Source organism: Mytilus trossulus, chromosome 8 (genome assembly GCF_036588685.1).
Source record: "Mytilus trossulus isolate FHL-02 chromosome 8, PNRI_Mtr1.1.1.hap1, whole genome shotgun sequence".
Lineage (NCBI taxonomy): Eukaryota > Metazoa > Mollusca > Bivalvia > Mytilida > Mytilidae > Mytilus > Mytilus trossulus.
In genome coordinates, this window is record NC_086380.1 from 46753584 (window position 1) to 46777187 (window position 23604).

At 37.1% G+C, this 23604-nt stretch overlaps 1 protein-coding gene across 1 annotated transcript in view; it reads left to right on the forward strand.

Moving 5' to 3' along the window:
- LOC134681948 (uncharacterized) overlaps positions 1-23604 on the forward strand; it is a 184064-nt gene that overhangs the window by 151264 nt on the left and 9196 nt on the right. Inside the window, exons 3-4 of the mRNA XM_063541579.1 lie at positions 20547-20637; positions 22143-22209. Coding sequence (XP_063397649.1) covers positions 20574-20637; positions 22143-22209 — 131 coding nt within the window. The 5' untranslated portion in view covers positions 20547-20573. The remainder of the gene's footprint in view (positions 1-20546; positions 20638-22142; positions 22210-23604) is intronic.

Consider the following 23604-nt stretch of genomic DNA (forward strand, 5'->3'; position numbering starts at 1 on the left):
TGACTACTGGGCTGGTGATACCCTCGGGGACGAAACGTCCACCAGCAGTGGCATCGACCCAGTGGTGTAAATAGTTATCAAAAGTACCAGGATTACAATTTTATACGCCAGACGCGCGTTTCGTCTACATAAGACTCATCAGTGACGCTCATATCAAAATAGTTAAAAAGCCAAAAAAATACAAAGTTGAAGAGCATTGAGGACCAAAAATTCCAAAAAGTTGTGCCAAATACGGCTAAGGTAATCTACTCCTGGGGTAAGAAAATCCTTAGTTTTTCGAAAAATTCTAAGTTTTGTAAACAGAAAATTTATAAAAATGACCATATAATTGATATTCATGCCAACACCGAAGTGCTGACTACTGGGCTGGTGATACCCTCGGGGACGAAACGTCCACCAGCAGTGGCATCGACCCAGTGGTGTAAATAGTTATCAAAAGTACCAGGATTACAATTTTATACGCCAGACGCGCGTTTCGTCTACATAAGACTCATCAGTGACGCTCATATCAAAATAGTTAAAAAGCCAAAAAAATACAAAGTTGAAGAGCATTGAGGACCAAAAATTCCAAAAAGTTGTGCCAAATACGGCTAAGGTAATCTACTCCTGGGGTAAGAAAATCCTTAGTTTTTCGAAAAATTCTAAGTTTTGTAAACAGAAAATTTATAAAAATGACCATATAATTGATATTCATGCCAACACCGAAGTGCTGACTACTGGGCTGTTGATACCCTCGGGGACGAAACGTCCACCAGCAGTGGCATCGACCCAGTGGTGTAAATAGTTATCAAAAGTACCAGGATTACAATTTTATACGCCAGATGCGCGTTTCGTCTACATAAGACTCATCAGTGACGCTCATATCAAAATAGTTAAAAAGCCAAAAAAATACAAAGTTGAAGAGCATTGAGGACCAAAAATTCCAAAAAGTTGTGCCAAATACGGCTAAGGTAATCTACTCCTGGGGTAAGAAAATCCTTAGTTTTTCGAAAAATTCTAAGTTTTGTAAACAGAAAATTTATAAAAATGACCATATAATTGATATTCATGCCAACACCTAAGTGCTGACTACTGGGCTGTTGATACCCTCGGGGACGAAACGTCCACCAGCAGTGGCATCGACCCAGTGGTGTAAATAGTTATCAAAAGTACCAGGATTACAATTTTATACGCCAGATGTGCGTTTCGTCTACATAAGACTCATCAGTGACGCTCATATCAAAATAGTTAAAAAGCCAAAAAAATACAAAGTTGAAGAGCATTGAGGACCAAAAATTCCAAAAAGTTGTGCCAAATACGGCTAAGGTAATCTACTCCTGGGGTAAGAAAATCCTTAGTTTTTCGAAAAATTCTAAGTTTTGTAAACAGAAAATTTATAAAATGACCATATAATTGATATTCATGCCAACACCTAAGTGCTGACTACTGGGCTGTTGATACCCTCGGGGACGAAACGTCCACCAGCAGTGGCATCGACCCAGTGGTGTAAATAGTTATCAAAAGTACCAGGATTACAATTTTATACGCCAGATGCGCGTTTCGTCTACATAAGACTCATCAGTGACGCTCATATCAAAATAGTTAAAAAGCCAAAAAAATACAAAGTTGAAGAGCATTGAGGACCAAAAATTCCAAAAAGTTGTGCCAAATACGGCTAAGGTAATCTACTCCTGGGGTAAGAAAATCCTTAGTTTTTCGAAAAATTCTAAGTTTTGTAAACAGAAAATTTATAAAAATGACCATATAATTGATATTCATGCCAACACCTAAGTGCTGACTACTGGGCTGTTGATACCCTCGGGGACGAAACATCCACCAGCAGTGGCATCGACCCAGTGGTGTAAATAGTTATCAAAAGTACCAGGATTACAATTTTATACGCCAGATGTGCGTTTCGTCTACATAAGACTCATCAGTGACGCTCATATCAAAATAGTTAAAAAGCCAAAAAAATACAAAGTTGAAGAGCATTGAGGACCAAAAATTCCAAAAAGTTGTGCCAAATACGGCTAAGGTAATCTACTCCTGGGGTAAGAAAATCCTTAGTTTTTCGAAAAATTCTAAGTTTTGTAAACAGAAAATTTATAAAAATGACCATATAATTGATATTCATGCCAACACCTAAGTGCTGACTACTGGGCTGTTGATACCCTCGGGGACGAAACGTCCACCAGCAGTGGCATCGACCCAGTGGTGTAAATAGTTATCAAAAGTACCAGGATTACAATTTTATACGCCAGATGTGCGTTTCGTCTACATAAGACTCATCAGTGACGCTCATATCAAAATAGTTAAAAAGCCAAAAAAATACAAAGTTGAAGAGCATTGAGGACCAAAAATTCCAAAAAGGTGTGCCAAATACGGCTAAGGTAATCTACTCCTGGGGTAAGAAAATCCTTAGTTTTTCGAAAAATTCTAAGTTTTGTAAACAGACAATTTATAAAAATGACCATATAATTGATATTCATGCCAACACCGAAGTGCTGACTACTGGGCTGGTGATACCCTCGGGGACGAAACGTCCACCAGCAGTGGCATCGACCCAGTGGTGTAAATAGTTATCAAAAGTACCAGGATTACAATTTTATACGCCAGACGCGCGTTTCGTCTACATAAGACTCATCAGTGACGCTCATATCAAAATAGTTAAAAAGCCAAAAAAATACAAAGTTGAAGAGCATTGAGGACCAAAAATTCCAAAAAGTTGTGCCAAATACGGCTAAGGTAATCTACTCCTGGGGTAAGAAAATCCTTAGTTTTTCGAAAAATTCTAAGTTTTATAAACAGAAAATTTATAAAAATGACCATATAATTGATATTCATGCCAACACCTAAGTGCTGACTACTGGGCTGGTGATACCCTCGGGGACGAAACGTCCACCAGCAGTGGCATCGACCCAGTGGTGTAAATAGTTATCAAAAGTACCAGGATTACAATTTTATACGCCAGACGCGCGTTTCGTCTACATAAGACTCATCAGTGACGCTCATATCAAAATAGTTAAAAAGCCAAAAAAATACAAAGTTGAAGAGCATTGAAGACCAAAAATTCCAAAAAGTTGTGCCAAATACGGCTAAGGTAATCTACTCCTGGGGTAAGAAAATCCTTAGTTTTTCGAAAAATTCTAAGTTTTGTAAACAGAAAATTTATAAAAATGACCATATAATTGATATTCATGCCAACACCGAAGTGCTGACTACTGGGCTGGTGATACCCTCGGGGACGAAACGTCCACCAGCAGTGGCATCGACCTAGTGGTGTAAATAGTTATCAAAAGTACCAGGATTACAATTTTATACGCCAGACGCGCGTTTCGTCTACATAAGACTCATCAGTGACGCTCATATCAAAATAGTTAAAAAGCCAAAAAAATACAAAGTTGAAGAGCATTGAGGACCAAAAATTCCAAAAAGTTGTGCCAAATACGGCTAAGGTAATCTACTCCTGGGGTAAGAAAATCCTTAGTTTTTCGAAAAATTCTAAGTTTTGTAAACAGAAAATTTATAAAAATGACCCAACACCGAAGTGCTGACTACTGGGCTGGTGATACCCTCGGGGACGAAACGTCCACCAGCAGTGGCATCGACCCAGTGGTGTAAATAGTTATCAAAAGTACCAGGATTACAATTTTATACGCCAGACGCGCGTTTCGTCTACATAAGACTCATCAGTGACGCTCATATCAAAATAGTTAAAAAGCCAAAAAAATACAAAGTTGAAGAGCATTGAGGACCAAAAATTCCAAAAAGTTGTGCCAAATACGGCTTAGGTAATCTACTCCTGGGGTAAGAAAATCCTTAGTTTTTCGAAAAATTCTAAGTTTTGTAAACAGAAAATTTATAAAAATGACCATATAATTGATATTCATGCCAACACCGAAGTGCTGACTGCTGGGCTGGTGATACCCTCGGGGACGAAACGTCCACCAGCAGTGGCATCGACCCAGTGGTGTAAATAGTTATCAAAAGTACCAGGATTACAATTTTATACGCCAGACGCGCGTTTCGTCTACATAAGACTCATCAGTGACGCTCATATCAAAATAGTTAAAAAGCCAAAAAAATACAAAGTTGAAGAGCATTGAGGACCAAAAATTCCAAAAAGTTGTGCCAAATACGGCTAAGGTAATCTACTCCTGGGGTAAGAAAATCCTTAGTTTTTCGAAAAATTCTAAGTTTTGTAAACAGAAAATTTATAAAAATGACCATATAATTGATATTCATGCCAACACCGAAGTGCTGACTACTGGGCTGGTGATACCCTCGGGGACGAAACGTCCACCAGCAGTGGCATCGACCCAGTGGTGTAAATAGTTATCAAAAGTACCAGGATTACAATTTTATACGCCAGACGCGCGTTTCGTCTACATAAGACTCATCAGTGATGCTCATATCAAAATAGTTAAAAAGCCAAAAAATACAAAGTTGAAGAGCATTGAGGACCAAAAATTCCAAAAAGTTGTGCCAAATACGGCTTAGGTAATCTACTCCTGGGGTAAGAAAATCCTTAGTTTTTCGAAAAATTCTAAGTTTTGTAAACAGAAAATTTATAAAAATGACCATATAATTGATATTCATGCCAACACCGAAGTGCTGACTGCTGGGCTGGTGATACCCTCGGGGACGAAACGTCCACCAGCAGTGGCATCGACCCAGTGGTGTAAATAGTTATCAAAAGTACCAGGATTACAATTTTATACGCCAGACGCGCGTTTCGTCTACATAAGACTCATCAGTGACGCTCATATCAAAATAGTTAAAAAGCCAAAAAAATACAAAGTTGAAGAGCATTGAGGACCAAAAATTCCAAAAAGTTGTGCCAAATACGGCTAAGGTAATCTACTCCTGGGGTAAGAAAATCCTTAGATTTTCGAAAAATTCTAAGTTTTGTAAACAGAAAATTTATAAAAATGACCATATAATTGATATTCATGCCAACACCGAAGTGCTGACTACTGGGCTGGTGATACCCTCGGGGACGAAACGTCCACCAGCAGTGGCATCGACCCAGTGGTGTAAATAGTTATCAAAAGTACCAGGATTACAATTTTATACGCCAGACGCGCGTTTCGTCTACATAAGACTCATCAGTGACGCTCATATCAAAATAGTTAAAAAGCCAAAAAAATACAAAGTTGAAGAGCATTGAGGACCAAAAATTCCAAAAAGTTGTGCCAAATACGGCTAAGGTAATCTACTCCTGGGGTAAGAAAATCCTTAGTTTTTCGAAAAATTCTAAGTTTTGTAAACAGAAAATTTATAAAAATGACCATATAATTGATATTCATGCCAACACCGAAGTGCTGACTACTGGGCTGGTGATACCCTCGGGGACGAAACGTCCACCAGCAGTGGCATCGACCCAGTGGTGTAAATAGTTATCAAAAGTACCAGGATTACAATTTTATACGCCAGACGCGCGTTTCGTCTACATAAGACTCATCAGTGACGCTCATATCAAAATAGTTAAAAAGCCAAAAAAATACAAAGTTGAAGAGCATTGAGGACCAAAAATTCCAAAAAGTTGTGCCAAATACGGCTAAGGTAATCTACTCCTGGGGTAAGAAAATCCTTAGTTTTTCGAAAAATTCTAAGTTTTGTAAACAGAAAATTTATAAAAATGACCATATAATTGATATTCATGCCAACACCGAAGTGCTGACTACTGGGCTGGTGATACCCTCGGGGACGAAACGTCCACCAGCAGTGGCATCGACCCAGTGGTGTAAATAGTTATCAAAAGTACCAGGATTACAATTTTATACGCCAGACGCGCGTTTCGTCTACATAAGACTCATCAGTGACGCTCATATCAAAATAGTTAAAAAGCCAAAAAAATACAAAGTTGAAGAGCATTGAGGACCAAAAATTCCAAAAAGTTGTGCCAAATACGGCTAAGGTAATCTACTCCTGGGGTAAGAAAATCCTTAGTTTTTCGAAAAATTCTAAGTTTTGTAAACAGAAAATTTATAAAAATGACCATATAATTGATATTCATGCCAACACCGAAGTGCTGACTACTGGGCTGTTGATACCCTCGGGGACGAAACGTCCACCAGCAGTGGCATCGACCCAGTGGTGTAAATAGTTATCAAAAGTACCAGGATTACAATTTTATACGCCAGATGCGCGTTTCGTCTACATAAGACTCATCAGTGACGCTCATATCAAAATAGTTAAAAAGCCAAAAAAATACAAAGTTGAAGAGCATTGAGGACCAAAAATTCCAAAAAGTTGTGCCAAATACGGCTAAGGTAATCTACTCCTGGGGTAAGAAAATCCTTAGTTTTTCGAAAAATTCTAAGTTTTGTAAACAGAAAATTTATAAAAATGACCATATAATTGATATTCATGCCAACACCTAAGTGCTGACTACTGGGCTGTTGATACCCTCGGGGACGAAACGTCCACCAGCAGTGCCATCGACCCAGTGGTGTAAATAGTTATCAAAAGTACCAGGATTACAATTTTATACGCCAGATGTGCGTTTCGTCTACATAAGACTCATCAGTGACGCTCATATCAAAATAGTTAAAAAGCCAAAAAAATACAAAGTTGAAGAGCATTGAGGACCAAAAATTCCAAAAAGTTGTGCCAAATACGGCTAAGGTAATCTACTCCTGGGGTAAGAAAATCCTTAGTTTTTCGAAAAATTCTAAGTTTTGTAAACAGAAAATTTATAAAATGACCATATAATTGATATTCATGCCAACACCTAAGTGCTGACTACTGGGCTGTTGATACCCTCGGGGACGAAACGTCCACCAGCAGTGGCATCGACCCAGTGGTGTAAATAGTTATCAAAAGTACCAGGATTACAATTTTATACGCCAGATGCGCGTTTCGTCTACATAAGACTCATCAGTGACGCTCATATCAAAATAGTTAAAAAGCCAAAAAAATACAAAGTTGAAGAGCATTGAGGACCAAAAATTCCAAAAAGTTGTGCCAAATACGGCTAAGGTAATCTACTCCTGGGGTAAGAAAATCCTTAGTTTTTCGAAAAATTCTAAGTTTTGTAAACAGAAAATTTATAAAAATGACCATATAATTGATATTCATGCCAACACCTAAGTGCTGACTACTGGGCTGTTGATACCCTCGGGGACGAAACATCCACCAGCAGTGGCATCGACCCAGTGGTGTAAATAGTTATCAAAAGTACCAGGATTACAATTTTATACGCCAGATGTGCGTTTCGTCTACATAAGACTCATCAGTGACGCTCATATCAAAATAGTTAAAAAGCCAAAAAAATACAAAGTTGAAGAGCATTGAGGACCAAAAATTCCAAAAAGTTGTGCCAAATACGGCTAAGGTAATCTACTCCTGGGGTAAGAAAATCCTTAGTTTTTCGAAAAATTCTAAGTTTTGTAAACAGAAAATTTATAAAAATGACCATATAATTGATATTCATGCCAACACCTAAGTGCTGACTACTGGGCTGTTGATACCCTCGGGGACGAAACGTCCACCAGCAGTGGCATCGACCCAGTGGTGTAAATAGTTATCAAAAGTACCAGGATTACAATTTTATACGCCAGATGTGCGTTTCGTCTACATAAGACTCATCAGTGACGCTCATATCAAAATAGTTAAAAAGCCAAAAAAATACAAAGTTGAAGAGCATTGAGGACCAAAAATTCCAAAAAGGTGTGCCAAATACGGCTAAGGTAATCTACTCCTGGGGTAAGAAAATCCTTAGTTTTTCGAAAAATTCTAAGTTTTGTAAACAGACAATTTATAAAAATGACCATATAATTGATATTCATGCCAACACCGAAGTGCTGACTACTGGGCTGGTGATACCCTCGGGGACGAAACGTCCACCAGCAGTGGCATCGACCCAGTGGTGTAAATAGTTATCAAAAGTACCAGGATTACAATTTTATACGCCAGACGCGCGTTTCGTCTACATAAGACTCATCAGTGACGCTCATATCAAAATAGTTAAAAAGCCAAAAAAATACAAAGTTGAAGAGCATTGAGGACCAAAAATTCCAAAAAGTTGTGCCAAATACGGCTAAGGTAATCTACTCCTGGGGTAAGAAAATCCTTAGTTTTTCGAAAAATTCTAAGTTTTATAAACAGAAAATTTATAAAAATGACCATATAATTGATATTCATGCCAACACCTAAGTGCTGACTACTGGGCTGGTGATACCCTCGGGGACGAAACGTCCACCAGCAGTGGCATCGACCCAGTGGTGTAAATAGTTATCAAAAGTACCAGGATTACAATTTTATACGCCAGACGCGCGTTTCGTCTACATAAGACTCATCAGTGACGCTCATATCAAAATAGTTAAAAAGCCAAAAAAATACAAAGTTGAAGAGCATTGAGGACCAAAAATTCCAAAAAGTTGTGCCAAATACGGCTTAGGTAATCTACTCCTGGGGTAAGAAAATCCTTAGTTTTTCGAAAAATTCTAAGTTTTGTAAACAGAAAATTTATAAAAATGACCATATAATTGATATTCATGCCAACACCGAAGTGCTGACTGCTGGGCTGGTGATACCCTCGGGGACGAAACGTCCACCAGCAGTGGCATCGACCCAGTGGTGTAAATAGTTATCAAAAGTACCAGGATTACAATTTTATACGCCAGACGCGCGTTTCGTCTACATAAGACTCATCAGTGACGCTCATATCAAAATAGTTAAAAAGCCAAAAAAATACAAAGTTGAAGAGCATTGAGGACCAAAAATTCCAAAAAGTTGTGCCAAATACGGCTAAGGTAATCTACTCCTGGGGTAAGAAAATCCTTAGTTTTTCGAAAAATTCTAAGTTTTGTAAACAGAAAATTTATAAAAATGACCATATAATTGATATTCATGCCAACACCGAAGTGCTGACTACTGGGCTGGTGATACCCTCGGGGACGAAACGTCCACCAGCAGTGGCATCGACCCAGTGGTGTAAATAGTTATCAAAAGTACCAGGATTACAATTTTATACGCCAGACGCGCGTTTCGTCTACATAAGACTCATCAGTGATGCTCATATCAAAATAGTTAAAAAGCCAAAAAATACAAAGTTGAAGAGCATTGAGGACCAAAAATTCCAAAAAGTTGTGCCAAATACGGCTTAGGTAATCTACTCCTGGGGTAAGAAAATCCTTAGTTTTTCGAAAAATTCTAAGTTTTGTAAACAGAAAATTTATAAAAATGACCATATAATTGATATTCATGCCAACACCGAAGTGCTGACTGCTGGGCTGGTGATACCCTCGGGGACGAAACGTCCACCAGCAGTGGCATCGACCCAGTGGTGTAAATAGTTATCAAAAGTACCAGGATTACAATTTTATACGCCAGACGCGCGTTTCGTCTACATAAGACTCATCAGTGACGCTCATATCAAAATAGTTAAAAAGCCAAAAAAATACAAAGTTGAAGAGCATTGAGGACCAAAAATTCCAAAAAGTTGTGCCAAATACGGCTAAGGTAATCTACTCCTGGGGTAAGAAAATCCTTAGTTTTTCGAAAAATTCTAAGTTTTGTAAACAGAAAATTTATAAAAATGACCATATAATTGATATTCATGCCAACACCGAAGTGCTGACTACTGGGCTGTTGATACCCTCGGGGACAAAACTTCCACCAGCAGTGGCATCGACCCAGTGGTGTAAATAGTTATCAAAAGTACCAGGATTACAATTTTATACGCCAGATGCGCGTTTCGTCTACATAAGACTCATCAGTGACGCTCATATCAAAATAGTTAAAAAGCCAAAAAATACAAAGTTGAAGAGCATTGAGGACCAAAAATTCCAAAAAGTTGTGCCAAATACGGCTTAGGTAATCTACTCCTGGGGTAAGAAAATCCTTAGTTTTTCGAAAAATTCTAAGTTTTGTAAACAGAAAATTTATAAAAATGACCATATAATTGATATTCATGCCAACACCGAAGTGCTGACTGCTGGGCTGGTGATACCCTCGGGGACGAAACGTCCACCAGCAGTGGCATCGACCCAGTGGTGTAAATAGTTATCAAAAGTACCAGGATTACAATTTTATACGCCAGACGCGCGTTTCGTCTACATAAGACTCATCAGTGACGCTCATATCAAAATAGTTAAAAAGCCAAAAAAATACAAAGTTGAAGAGCATTGAGGACCAAAAATTCCAAAAAGTTGTGCCAAATACGGCTAAGGTAATCTACTCCTGGGGTAAGAAAATCCTTAGTTTTTCGAAAAATTCTAAGTTTTGTAAACAGAAAATTTATAAAAATGACCATATAATTGATATTCATGCCAACACCGAAGTGCTGACTACTGGGCTGTTGAAACCCTCGGGGACAAAACTTCCACCAGCAGTGGCATCGACCCAGTGGTGTAAATAGTTATCAAAAGTACCAGGATTACAATTTTATACGCCAGATGCGCGTTTCGTCTACATAAGACTCATCAGTGACGCTCATATCAAAATAGTTAAAAAGCCAAAAAAATACAAAGTTGAAGAGCATTGAGGACCAAAAATTCCAAAAAGTTGTGCCAAATACGGCTAAGGTAATCTACTCCTGGGGTAAGAAAATCCTTAGTTTTTCGAAAAATTCTAAGTTTTGTAAACAGAAAATTTATAAAAATGACCATATAATTGATATTCATGCCAACACCGAAGTGCTGACTACTGGGCTGTTGATACCCTCGGGGACGAAACGTCCACCAGCAGTGGCATCGACCCAGTGGTGTAAATAGTTATCAAAAGTACCAGGATTACAATTTTATACGCCAGACGCGCGTTTCGTCTACATAAGACTCATCAGTGACGCTCATATCAAAATAGTTAAAAAGCCAAAAAAATACAAAGTTGAAGAGCATTGAGGACCAAAAATTCCAAAAAGTTGTGCCAAATACGGCTAAGGTAATCTACTCCTGGGGTAAGAAAATCCTTAGTTTTTCGAAAAATTCTAAGTTTTGTAAACAGAAAATTTATAAAAATGACCATATAATTGATATTCATGCCAACACCGAAGTGCTGACTACTGGGCTGGTGATACCCTCGGGGACGAAACGTCCACCAGCAGTGGCATCGACCCAGTGGTGTAAATAGTTATCAAAAGTACCAGGATTACAATTTTATACGCCAGACGCGCGTTTCGTCTACATAAGACTCATCAGTGACGCTCATATCAAAATAGTTAAAAAGCCAAAAAAATACAAAGTTGAAGAGCATTGAGGACCAAAAATTCCAAAAAGTTGTGCCAAATACGGCTAAGGTAATCTACTCCTGGGGTAAGAAAATCCTTAGTTTTTCGAAAAATTCTAAGTTTTGTAAACAGAAAATTTATAAAAATGACCCAACACCGAAGTGCTGACTACTGGGCTGGTGATACCCTCGGGGACGAAACGTCCACCAGCAGTGGCATCGACCCAGTGGTGTAAATAGTTATCAAAAGTACCAGGATTACAATTTTATACGCCAGACGCGCGTTTCGTCTACATAAGACTCATCAGTGACGCTCATATCAAAATAGTTAAAAAGCCAAAAAAATACAAAGTTGAAGAGCATTGAGGACCAAAAATTCCAAAAAGTTGTGCCAAATACGGCTTAGGTAATCTACTCCTGGGGTAAGAAAATCCTTAGTTTTTCGAAAAATTCTAAGTTTTGTAAACAGAAAATTTATAAAAATGACCATATAATTGATATTCATGCCAACACCGAAGTGCTGACTGCTGGGCTGGTGATACCCTCGGGGACGAAACGTCCACCAGCAGTGGCATCGACCCAGTGGTGTAAATAGTTATCAAAAGTACCAGGATTACAATTTTATACGCCAGACGCGCGTTTCGTCTACATAAGACTCATCAGTGACGCTCATATCAAAATAGTTAAAAAGCCAAAAAAATACAAAGTTGAAGAGCATTGAGGACCAAAAATTCCAAAAAGTTGTGCCAAATACGGCTAAGGTAATCTACTCCTGGGGTAAGAAAATCCTTAGTTTTTCGAAAAATTCTAAGTTTTGTAAACAGAAAATTTATAAAAATGACCATGTAATTGATATTCATGCCAACACCGAAGTGCTGACTACTGGGCTGTTGATACCCTCGGGGACAAAACTTCCACCAGCAGTGGCATCGACCCAGTGGTGTAAATAGTTATCAAAAGTACCAGGATTACAATTTTATACGCCAGATGCGCGTTTCGTCTACATAAGACTCATCAGTGACGCTCATATCAAAATAGTTAAAAAGCCAAAAAAATACAAAGTTGAAGAGCATTGAGGACCAAAAATTCCAAAAAGTTGTGCCAAATACGGCTAAGGTAATCTACTCCTGGGGTAAGAAAATCCTTAGTTTTTCGAAAAATTCTAAGTTTTGTAAACAGAAAATTTATAAAAATGACCATATAATTGATATTCATGCCAACACCGAAGTGCTGACTACTGGGCTGTTGATACCCTCGGGGACGAAACGTCCACCAGCAGTGGCATCGACCCAGTGGTGTAAATAGTTATCAAAAGTACCAGGATTACAATTTTATACGCCAGACGCGCGTTTCGTCTACATAAGACTCATCAGTGACGCTCATATCAAAATAGTTAAAAAGCCAAAAAAATACAAAGTTGAAGAGCATTGAGGACCAAAAATTCCAAAAAGTTGTGCCAAATACGGCTAAGGTAATCTACTCCTGGGGTAAGAAAATCCTTAGTTTTTCGAAAAATTCTAAGTTTTGTAAACAGAAAATTTATAAAAATGACCATATAATTGATATTCATGCCAACACCGAAGTGCTGACTGCTGGGCTGGTGATACCCTCGGGGACGAAACGTCCACCAGCAGTGGCATCGACCCAGTGGTGTAAATAGTTATCAAAAGTACCAGGATTACAATTTTATACGCCAGACGCGCGTTTCGTCTACATAAGACTCATCAGTGACGCTCATATCAAAATAGTTAAAAAGCCAAAAAAATACAAAGTTGAAGAGCATTGAGGACCAAAAATTCCAAAAAGTTGTGCCAAATACGGCTAAGGTAATCTACTCCTGGGGTAAGAAAATCCTTAGTTTTTCGAAAAATTCTAAGTTTTGTAAACAGAAAATTTATAAAAATGACCATATAATTGATATTCATGCCAACACCGAAGTGCTGACTACTGGGCTGTTGATACCCTCGGGGACGAAACGTCCACCAGCAGTGGCATCGACCCAGTGGTGTAAATAGTTATCAAAAGTACCAGGATTACAATTTTATACGCCAGACGCGCGTTTCGTCTACATAAGACTCATCAGTGACGCTCATATCAAAATAGTTAAAAAGCCAAAAAAATACAAAGTTGAAGAGCATTGAGGACCAAAAATTCCAAAAAGTTGTGCCAAATACGGCTAAGGTAATCTACTCCTGGGGTAAGAAAATCCTTAGTTTTCGAAAAATTCTAAGTTTTGTAAACAGAAAATTTATAAAAATGACCATATAATTGATATTCATGCCAACACCGAAGTGCTGACTACTGGGCTGGTGATACCCTCGGGGACGAAACGTCCACCAGCAGTGGCATCGACCCAGTGGTGTAAATAGTTATCAAAAGTACCAGGATTACAATTTTATACGCCAGACGCGCGTTTCGTCTACATAAGACTCATCAGTGACGCTCATATCAAAATAGTTAAAAAGCCCAAAAAATACAAAGTTGAAGAGCATTGAGGACCAAAAATTCCAAAAAGTTGTGCCAAATACGGCTAAGGTAATCTACTCCTGGGGTAAGAAAATCCTTAGTTTTTCGAAAAATTCTAAGTTTTGTAAACAGAAAATTTATAAAAATGACCATATAATTGATATTCATGCCAACACCGAAGTGCTGACTACTGGGCTGGTGATACCCTCGGGGACGAAACGTCCACCAGCAGTGGCATCGACCCAGTGGTGTAAATAGTTATCAAAAGTACCAGGATTACAATTTTATACGCCAGACGCGCGTTTCGTCTACATAAGACTCATCAGTGACGCTCATATCAAAATAGTTAAAAAGCCAAAAAAATACAAAGTTGAAGAGCATTGAGGACCAAAAATTCCAAAAAGTTGTGCCAAATACGGCTAAGGTAATCTACTCCTGGGGTAAGAAAATCCTTAGTTTTTCGAAAAATTCTAAGTTTTGTAAACAGAAAATTTATAAAAATGACCATATAATTGATATTCATGCCAACACCGAAGTGCTGACTACTGGGCTGTTGATACCCTCGGGGACGAAACGTCCACCAGCAGTGGCATCGACCCAGTGGTGTAAATAGTTATCAAAAGTACCAGGATTACAATTTTATACGCCAGACGCGCGTTTCGTCTACATAAGACTCATCAGTGACGCTCATATCAAAATAGTTAAAAAGCCAAAAAAATACAAAGTTGAAGAGCATTGAGGACCAAAAATTCCAAAAAGTTGTGCCAAATACGGCTAAGGTAATCTACTCCTGGGGTAAGAAAATCCTTAGTTTTTCGAAAAATTCTAAGTTTTGTAAACAGAAAATTTATAAAAATGACCATATAATTGATATTCATGCCAACACCGAAGTGCTGACTACTGGGCTGGTGATACCCTCGGGGGACGAAACGTCCACCAGCAGTGGCATCGACCCAGTGGTGTAAATAGTTATCAAAAGTACCAGGATTACAATTTTATACGCCAGACGCGCGTTTCGTCTACATAAGACTCATCAGTGACGCTCATATCAAAATAGTTGAAAAGCCAAAAAAATACAAAGTTGAAGAGCATTGAGGACCAAAAATTCCAAAAAGTTGTGCCAAATACGGCTAAGGTAATCTACTCCTGGGGTAAGAAAATCCTTAGTTTTTCGAAAAATTCTAAGTTTTGTAAACAGAAAATTTATAAAAATGACCCAACACCGAAGTGCTGACTACTGGGCTGGTGATACCCTCGGGGACGAAACGTCCACCAGCAGTGGCATCGACCCAGTGGTGTAAATAGTTATCAAAAGTACCAGGATTACAATTTTATACGCCAGACGCGCGTTTCGTCTACATAAGACTCATCAGTGACGCTCATATCAAAATAGTTAAAAAGCCAAAAAAATACAAAGTTGAAGAGCATTGAGGACCAAAAATTCCAAAAAGTTGTGCCAAATACGGCTTAGGTAATCTACTCCTGGGGTAAGAAAATCCTTAGTTTTTCGAAAAATTCTAAGTTTTGTAAACAGAAAATTTATAAAAATGACCATATAATTGATATTCATGCCAACACCGAAGTGCTGACTGCTGGGCTGGTGATACCCTCGGGGACGAAACGTCCACCAGCAGTGGCATCGACCCAGTGGTGTAAATAGTTATCAAAAGTACCAGGATTACAATTTTATACGCCAGACGCGCGTTTCGTCTACATAAGACTCATCAGTGACGCTCATATCAAAATAGTTAAAAAGCCAAAAAAATACAAAGTTGAAGAGCATTGAGGACCAAAAATTCCAAAAAGTTGTGCCAAATACGGCTAAGGTAATCTACTCCTGGGGTAAGAAAATCCTTAGTTTTTCGAAAAATTCTAAGTTTTGTAAACAGAAAATTTATAAAAATGACCATGTAATTGATATTCATGCCAACACCGAAGTGCTGACTACTGGGCTGTTGATACCCTCGGGGACAAAACTTCCACCAGCAGTGGCATCGACCCAGTGGTGTAAATAGTTATCAAAAGTACCAGGATTACAATTTTATACGCCAGATGCGCGTTTCGTCTACATAAGACTCATCAGTGACGCTCATATCAAAATAGTTAAAAAGCCAAAAAAATACAAAGTTGAAGAGCATTGAGGACCAAAAATTCCAAAAAGTTGTGCCAAATACGGCTAAGGTAATCTACTCCTGGGGTAAGAAAATCCTTAGTTTTTCGAAAAATTCTAAGTTTTGTAAACAGAAAATTTATAAAAATGACCATATAATTGATATTCATGCCAACACCGAAGTGCTGACTACTGGGCTGTTGATACCCTCGGGGACGAAACGTCCACCAGCAGTGGCATCGACCCAGTGGTGTAAATAGTTATCAAAAGTACCAGGATTACAATTTTATACGCCAGACGCGCGTTTCGTCTACATAAGACTCATCAGTGACGCTCATATCAAAATAGTTAAAAAGCCAAAAAAATACAAAGTTGAAGAGCATTGAGGACCAAAAATTCCAAAAAGTTGTGCCAAATACGGCTAAGGTAATCTACTCCTGGGGTAAGAAAATCCTTAGTTTTTCGAAAAATTCTAAGTTTTGTAAACAGAAAATTTATAAAAATGACCATATAATTGATATTCATGCCAACACCGAAGTGCTGACTGCTGGGCTGGTGATACCCTCGGGGACGAAACGTCCACCAGCAGTGGCATCGACCCAGTGGTGTAAATAGTTATCAAAAGTACCAGGATTACAATTTTATACGCCAGACGCGCGTTTCGTCTACATAAGACTCATCAGTGACGCTCATATCAAAATAGTTAAAAAGCCAAAAAAATACAAAGTTGAAGAGCATTGAGGACCAAAAATTCCAAAAAGTTGTGCCAAATACGGCTAAGGTAATCTACTCCTGGGGTAAGAAAATCCTTAGTTTTTCGAAAAATTCTAAGTTTTGTAAACAGAAAATTTATAAAAATGACCATATAATTGATATTCATGCCAACACCGAAGTGCTGACTACTGGGCTGTTGATACCCTCGGGGACGAAACGTCCACCAGCAGTGGCATCGACCCAGTGGTGTAAATAGTTATCAAAAGTACCAGGATTACAATTTTATACGCCAGACGCGCGTTTCGTCTACATAAGACTCATCAGTGACGCTCATATCAAAATAGTTAAAAAGCCAAAAAAATACAAAGTTGAAGAGCATTGAGGACCAAAAATTCCAAAAAGTTGTGCCAAATACGGCTAAGGTAATCTACTCCTGGGGTAAGAAAATCCTTAGTTTTCGAAAAATTCTAAGTTTTGTAAACAGAAAATTTATAAAAATGACCATATAATTGATATTCATGCCAACACCGAAGTGCTGACTACTGGGCTGGTGATACCCTCGGGGACGAAACGTCCACCAGCAGTGGCATCGACCCAGTGGTGTAAATAGTTATCAAAAGTACCAGGATTACAATTTTATACGCCAGACGCGCGTTTCGTCTACATAAGACTCATCAGTGACGCTCATATCAAAATAGTTAAAAAGCCCAAAAAATACAAAGTTGAAGAGCATTGAGGACCAAAAATTCCAAAAAGTTGTGCCAAATACGGCTAAGGTAATCTACTCCTGGGGTAAGAAAATCCTTAGTTTTTCGAAAAATTCTAAGTTTTGTAAACAGAAAATTTATAAAAATGACCATATAATTGATATTCATGCCAACACCGAAGTGCTGACTACTGGGCTGGTGATACCCTCGGGGACGAAACGTCCACCAGCAGTGGCATCGACCCAGTGGTGTAAATAGTTATCAAAAGTACCAGGATTACAATTTTATACGCCAGACGCGCGTTTCGTCTACATAAGACTCATCAGTGACGCTCATATCAAAATAGTTAAAAAGCCAAAAAAATACAAAGTTGAAGAGCATTGAGGACCAAAAATTCCAAAAAGTTGTGCCAAATACGGCTAAGGTAATCTACTCCTGGGGTAAGAAAATCCTTAGTTTTTCGAAAAATTCTAAGTTTTGTAAACAGAAAATTTATAAAAATGACCATATAATTGATATTCATGCCAACACCGAAGTGCTGACTACTGGGCTGTTGATACCCTCGGGGACGAAACGTCCACCAGCAGTGGCATCGACCCAGTGGTGTAAATAGTTATCAAAAGTACCAGGATTACAATTTTATACGCCAGACGCGCGTTTCGTCTACATAAGACTCATCAGTGACGCTCATATCAAAATAGTTAAAAAGCCAAAAAAATACAAAGTTGAAGAGCATTGAGGACCAAAAATTCCAAAAAGTTGTGCCAAATACGGCTAAGGTAATCTACTCCTGGGGTAAGAAAATCCTTAGTTTTTCGAAAAATTCTAAGTTTTGTAAACAGAAAATTTATAAAAATGACCATATAATTGATATTCATGCCAACACCGAAGTGCTGACTACTGGGCTGGTGATACCCTCGGGGGACGAAACGTCCACCAGCAGTGGCATCGACCCAGTGGTGTAAATAGTTATCAAAAGTACCAGGATTACAATTTTATACGCCAGACGCGCGTTTCGTCTACATAAGACTCATCAGTGACGCTCATATCAAAATAGTTGAAAAGCCAAAAAAATACAAAGTTGAAGAGCATTGAGGACCAAAAATTCCAAAAAGTTGTGCCAAATACGGCTAAGGTAATCTACTCCTGGGGTAAGAAAATCCTTAGTTTTTCGAAAAATTCTAAGTTTTGTAAACAGAAAATTTATAAAAATTACCATATAATTGATATTCATGCCAACACCGAAGTGCTGACTACTGGGCTGGTGATACCCTCGGGGACGAAACGTCCACCAGCAGTGGCATCGACCCAGTGGTGTAAATAGTTATCAAAAGTACCAGGATTACAATTTTATACGCCAGTAATAATACTCCAAATTGTAATTTGTATGTATTCAACATGCTGGAAAAGATATTTTGAAAATTTGACTTAGCCATGGTAATTTGACCCCCCTGCGGTAAATTGAACCCCCTACTATGGACCTTGAATTTCAAAAATCCAAGCTATTCTAACTCCTTAATATAGTTATAATACTCCAATAAGTAGTTTATATGTATTTAGCATACTGGAAAAGATATTTTGCAAAATTTTAAATAGCCATGGTATTTTGACCCCCCCCCCCCCCCTGCGGTATATTGAACCCCCTACTCATAACCTCTAATTAAAAAAAAAATAATAGCCAATAAATTGTAAATTAGATTATCTGCAATACTATTTCTCAAAAACAGGGGGGTTCAATATACCGCAGGGGGGTTCAAAATACCATATGTGAAAAATGACCCCCGGGGTCATTTTACCGCATGGTATTTTGACCCCGGGTTCAATTTTTAGGGGGTTCAAAATACCATATGACACCGGGTCAACGTATTTGACGGCGTGCACAAAGTTGACGGCAACGTTAAAATACGCTTTTTCAATAGCTTTCTACATATAATATTAATATGTATTTATAATATTTTTTGCATCATATTTTTTTTTCATGATAAAATGATGAATACATGCCATAAAAATCCACATTACTAGTAAGGTAGATTAATATTTAATCTTTATAGCATGAAACGGACATTTAGAAAACGGCAAAAGATCAGTGTAACTTGTAACATTAAATTAGAATAAGATAGAGTTTTTGACCTAAAACTTGTACAAATTTAACATTGTATCCCACATTTTCGTATAATAGAATTGGTCAGATTCGGACTCTGACATTATATGAAATTTACAGCAAAAAAATCAAAAGTGATCATGGTAGATATGCTTGGAATAATCTTCGTTGTGTGTAAGAAGTAGTAATTTGGAAGGACTTATAAACAAAATGGAAGAATCGGTAAGAAAAAATATGTCATTGCTATTTTTTTTCTTCAAAATAACTTGGTATTCGAAATGTGCAAATAATGAGGTTTAATAAAATCTGCAGCATATGAATGACTCGATAGTCCAGACTGAACACATGATTTTTTTTACATGTCCAGCTATTATGTTACAATCTATAGAAATGCCGTTTTAATGCTGTTTTCTGAAAAGGGCCCACGACATAGTCGCTAATTATTTCCTTTACACTGCTCGTAGCATATATTTATTTATATTTTGAAAATGTGCATTTGCTGCACTTTTTTGTTAAAGAAAAAAGAAATATGTTGAACGTGAAATTTTAGAATTATGTGATAAACTAAGTGTCCAGTGTTTTTGTTACGCTTACGTTTTCTGAGGGAAAATGCCGACGTCGTAAATGGTTTTTGTAATATAAAGACGTTACATTTGTGGACTCAGCTTTGTGCACGCCGTCATTTGACGTCACAAAGACATGATACGGAATAATATTAAGAGCTGAACAGAGTGATATAGAAAGAGGGACGACCGATAAAGGTATTTACTGCTATTGTTGCCAAAAGTAAATATTTATTTCTCACCAAGTTGTGTGTAATTTACTTAATATATACAAACAACCTGTATTTGGCAAACATATAGAATTTTGGTTATTCCTGGGCGACGAATGTCTGTTTATGACGGGTATTCATATTATGATATTTCACATTTGGAATGGTTTTTTTTGTATATAGGTATTTACTGCTATTGTTGCCAAAAGTAAATATTTATTTCTCACCAAGTTGTGTGTAATTTACTTAATATATACAAACAACCTGTATTTGGCAAACATTCAGAATTTTGTCCCCAATGCCTTCAACTTCGTAATTTAGCCTTGTTAACCTTTTTTTATTCGAGCGTCACTGATGAGTCTGTTGTAGATAAAACGCTCATCTGGCGCAAATACAAAATTTCATTCCTGGTTTCTATGATGAGCTTATCTACACAAGTAATCGGCCTTTTATTTCAATATTACATTTCAATTGATAAAATTAACCTTATCGGAATCACATGCAGTTATCATTATTATTTTACAGGAAATATTTAAAATTGGTTCAGATGTCATGGCCTTTTTTAAAGACGATCTTACATGGTATCCTGCAAAAGTTTTAGCCAGAAAACTAAGCGGTAAATTTCTTCGTAGTGGAAAAGATGTTTATGTCAGCGGCAATAAGTGAAATTAAGCATTAAGCTCAAATCATATGCAATAAGCTAACGCCTAGGCATTAAGTTATTACCTGAAATTTTCAGGCATTCAGCTTTTTTCTTGAAATCTTATGATGATTATTCATCCTATTGCCGAACATAATTCCAGGCAATAAGTAAACTCAGGAATTTATGCATATTTAGTGATTTATTCTTAATATGAGGTCTTTTCTTAATTAAATTTCTAATATAACATTTATAAATATACATTCATTTGACAGATCTTTAAATTTAGTAAGTTTAGTTAGTCATTTAAGCAGTAAAACAACAGCATTAACTCATTATTTTTTCATGTTTTTGTAGTATAACAAAATATTAAAAAGTTTTTTTTTAAAGTTATTGTATCTAATTAAAGATTTTATAGAATAATTATAACACAGGGTTTAACCGACCTCGACCTCGTTTTATTGATCATTGAATAAAGTTAAGTGTTCGCTGACAAGTCAGTATATTAAGATACTTTAATGCAAACTACATTTTGTGTTTGGAAAGAATGACCGTTTAGCAAGATTCACATGACCTTGACCTCTTATTCTTGTTTCATTGGAACATGTTTATTTTTTGTTGTTAATCTAATATGCAGATACTATAAACAATACGGGTATCATCGTTGGTGTATTGAATGGTTGTTGTGTTTAAATGTTTGATGATCGGTGTTCATATGAGCTTGGCCTCATATTCGTGTTTCATCGTTCAATGTTCAGTCTTTCGTTGTTTGGTATGTATCTTAGGTACGAAAAACATGAGCACTTATTTGGTCCATGGAATGATTTAAAAGTGAACATCTTTGTCTGGAATGGTTCATCTGACCTTGATCTCATTTACAAGGATTATTGATGATAATGGATTAAGTTAAGTGTTACGTGTAGTACGCATTTATTCCATAGACTCTCAACATAAAGTACGGAAGGCGAGATATTTCGTTCTTTTCAAGCACAAACTAATGAAATATTAACGTTATTAACCTCAAACAAAATAACCCAAATAATCTACAAACACATTGTTCGTGTGGCAGTCAAGTAAAGTAAACTCAGTCGAAAAACTGTTTTTGGTATACATTTAACGACGGGTACCACGTGTGGATCAGGATCTGCTTACCTTTCCGGAGTACTTCAGATCACCCCCAGTTTTGGTATGGTTCGTATTGCTTAGTATTTAGTTTTCTTTGTTGTGTCTTCTGTACTATTATTTGTCTGTTTGTCTTTTAATTTTTAGCCATGGCGTTGTCAGTTTATATTCTATCTATGTATTTGACTATCCCTCTGGTATCTTTCATCCCTCTTTTAAGAAAAATTTAATGTTTAGCACGCCGAAGGATGAGCTTACGTGGCAAATCCTGTATTTCTATGATATACCCAGCTTTTCAAATACTATTTATCCGACACAATGAATGTTTATCACATAGTAATGGGATATTAATATTATAGGATATCTGATCCAATATAATGTCGACAAATATATGGAGATAGTACCTGCGAAGCTTTTAAAATTGATGTAAGTACATATACCATTAATTTATCCTTTTTTCAATATTCTGTTATTTCTATTATTTTTCAATTAAAGCTATTTATTATAAAAGATATAAAAAGTAAAAACACAAAAATACTGAACTCTGAGGGAAATTCAAGAAGGAAAGTCCAAAATCAAAAGGCAAAATCAAAAGTCCAAACACATCAAACGAATGGATAACAACTGTCATATTCCTGACTTGGTACAGGCATTTTCTAATGTAGAGAAATGGTGGATTGAACCTGGTTTTATAGCTATCTAAACCTCTTACTTGTATGACAGTCGCATCAAATCCCATTACATTGTCAACGATGCATGAACAAAACAAACATACTCTAAGAGTAAAAATGTCAAAAATAGGGGTACACCAGTCAATATTGTGTTATCATCTTAATCACTATAAAAACAACAAAAAGGCATACATCAAATTTAACATATTCATTTTGATTATCTTATAAGACTTTATTTATCTATGTTAAGTCTACATGTTAATTTTCTCGTGTGAATTGTTTTACATTGTCTTATCGTGGCGTTTTATAGCTGACCATTCGGTATGGGGTTTGCTCATTGTTGAAGGCCGTACGGTGACCTATAGTTGTTAATGTTATGTCATTTTGGTCTTTTGTGGATAGTTGTCTCATTGGCAATCAGACCACATCTTCTTTTTTATATGTAAAGGATGGAATGTTTCAGTACTGATGTAAAATTGCGCGTTTGAAATTCGCACAGGTAGACATAAAATAATTTTGCCGTTCAAAGTATGACGGCATACATAAATTCAGAGTCACAGTAGATCACTAAAATTTGTGTAATTAACAAAATTACAATATGGTTTTTTTTGTATTCTTTTCTAATGTTTTTTTTTTAATTTATAAACTACTACGTTCATTATAAATAGACCGATTGCTCTATCTTTATGTAATATATCCATGATGCATGTCTTTGTCGAGCTTTCGAAAAAGCGAGATATAGCGATCCTACATTCCGTCGTTGTTGGAGGCGGCGGTGTCCATAAATAAATTTATCAAAGAGACTTTTTGACACCGAAATAGGTAAAGATCCCAGAGAGGCTGTCTTTTCTCTATGGAAAAATAAAGCTTTACTGGCTTTCTTTGCTAGCTCTTTGAGACTAACGTTTGATGTTACCATTACACTTTAATAGCAACCTAAAAAATTATATTCGGTATCATTCTGTATAATGTTATCTTTATGTGCTGTGTTTTTTTTCACTCTAAGATATGAACGAACAATGACCTTACCCCAGCTAATTTAAGACTAAATAAAATTGAGAAAGGAAATGGTGAATATGTCAAAGCAACAACCACCCGACCATAGAGCAAACAACAGCCGAAGGCAACCAATGGGTCTTCAATGTAGCGA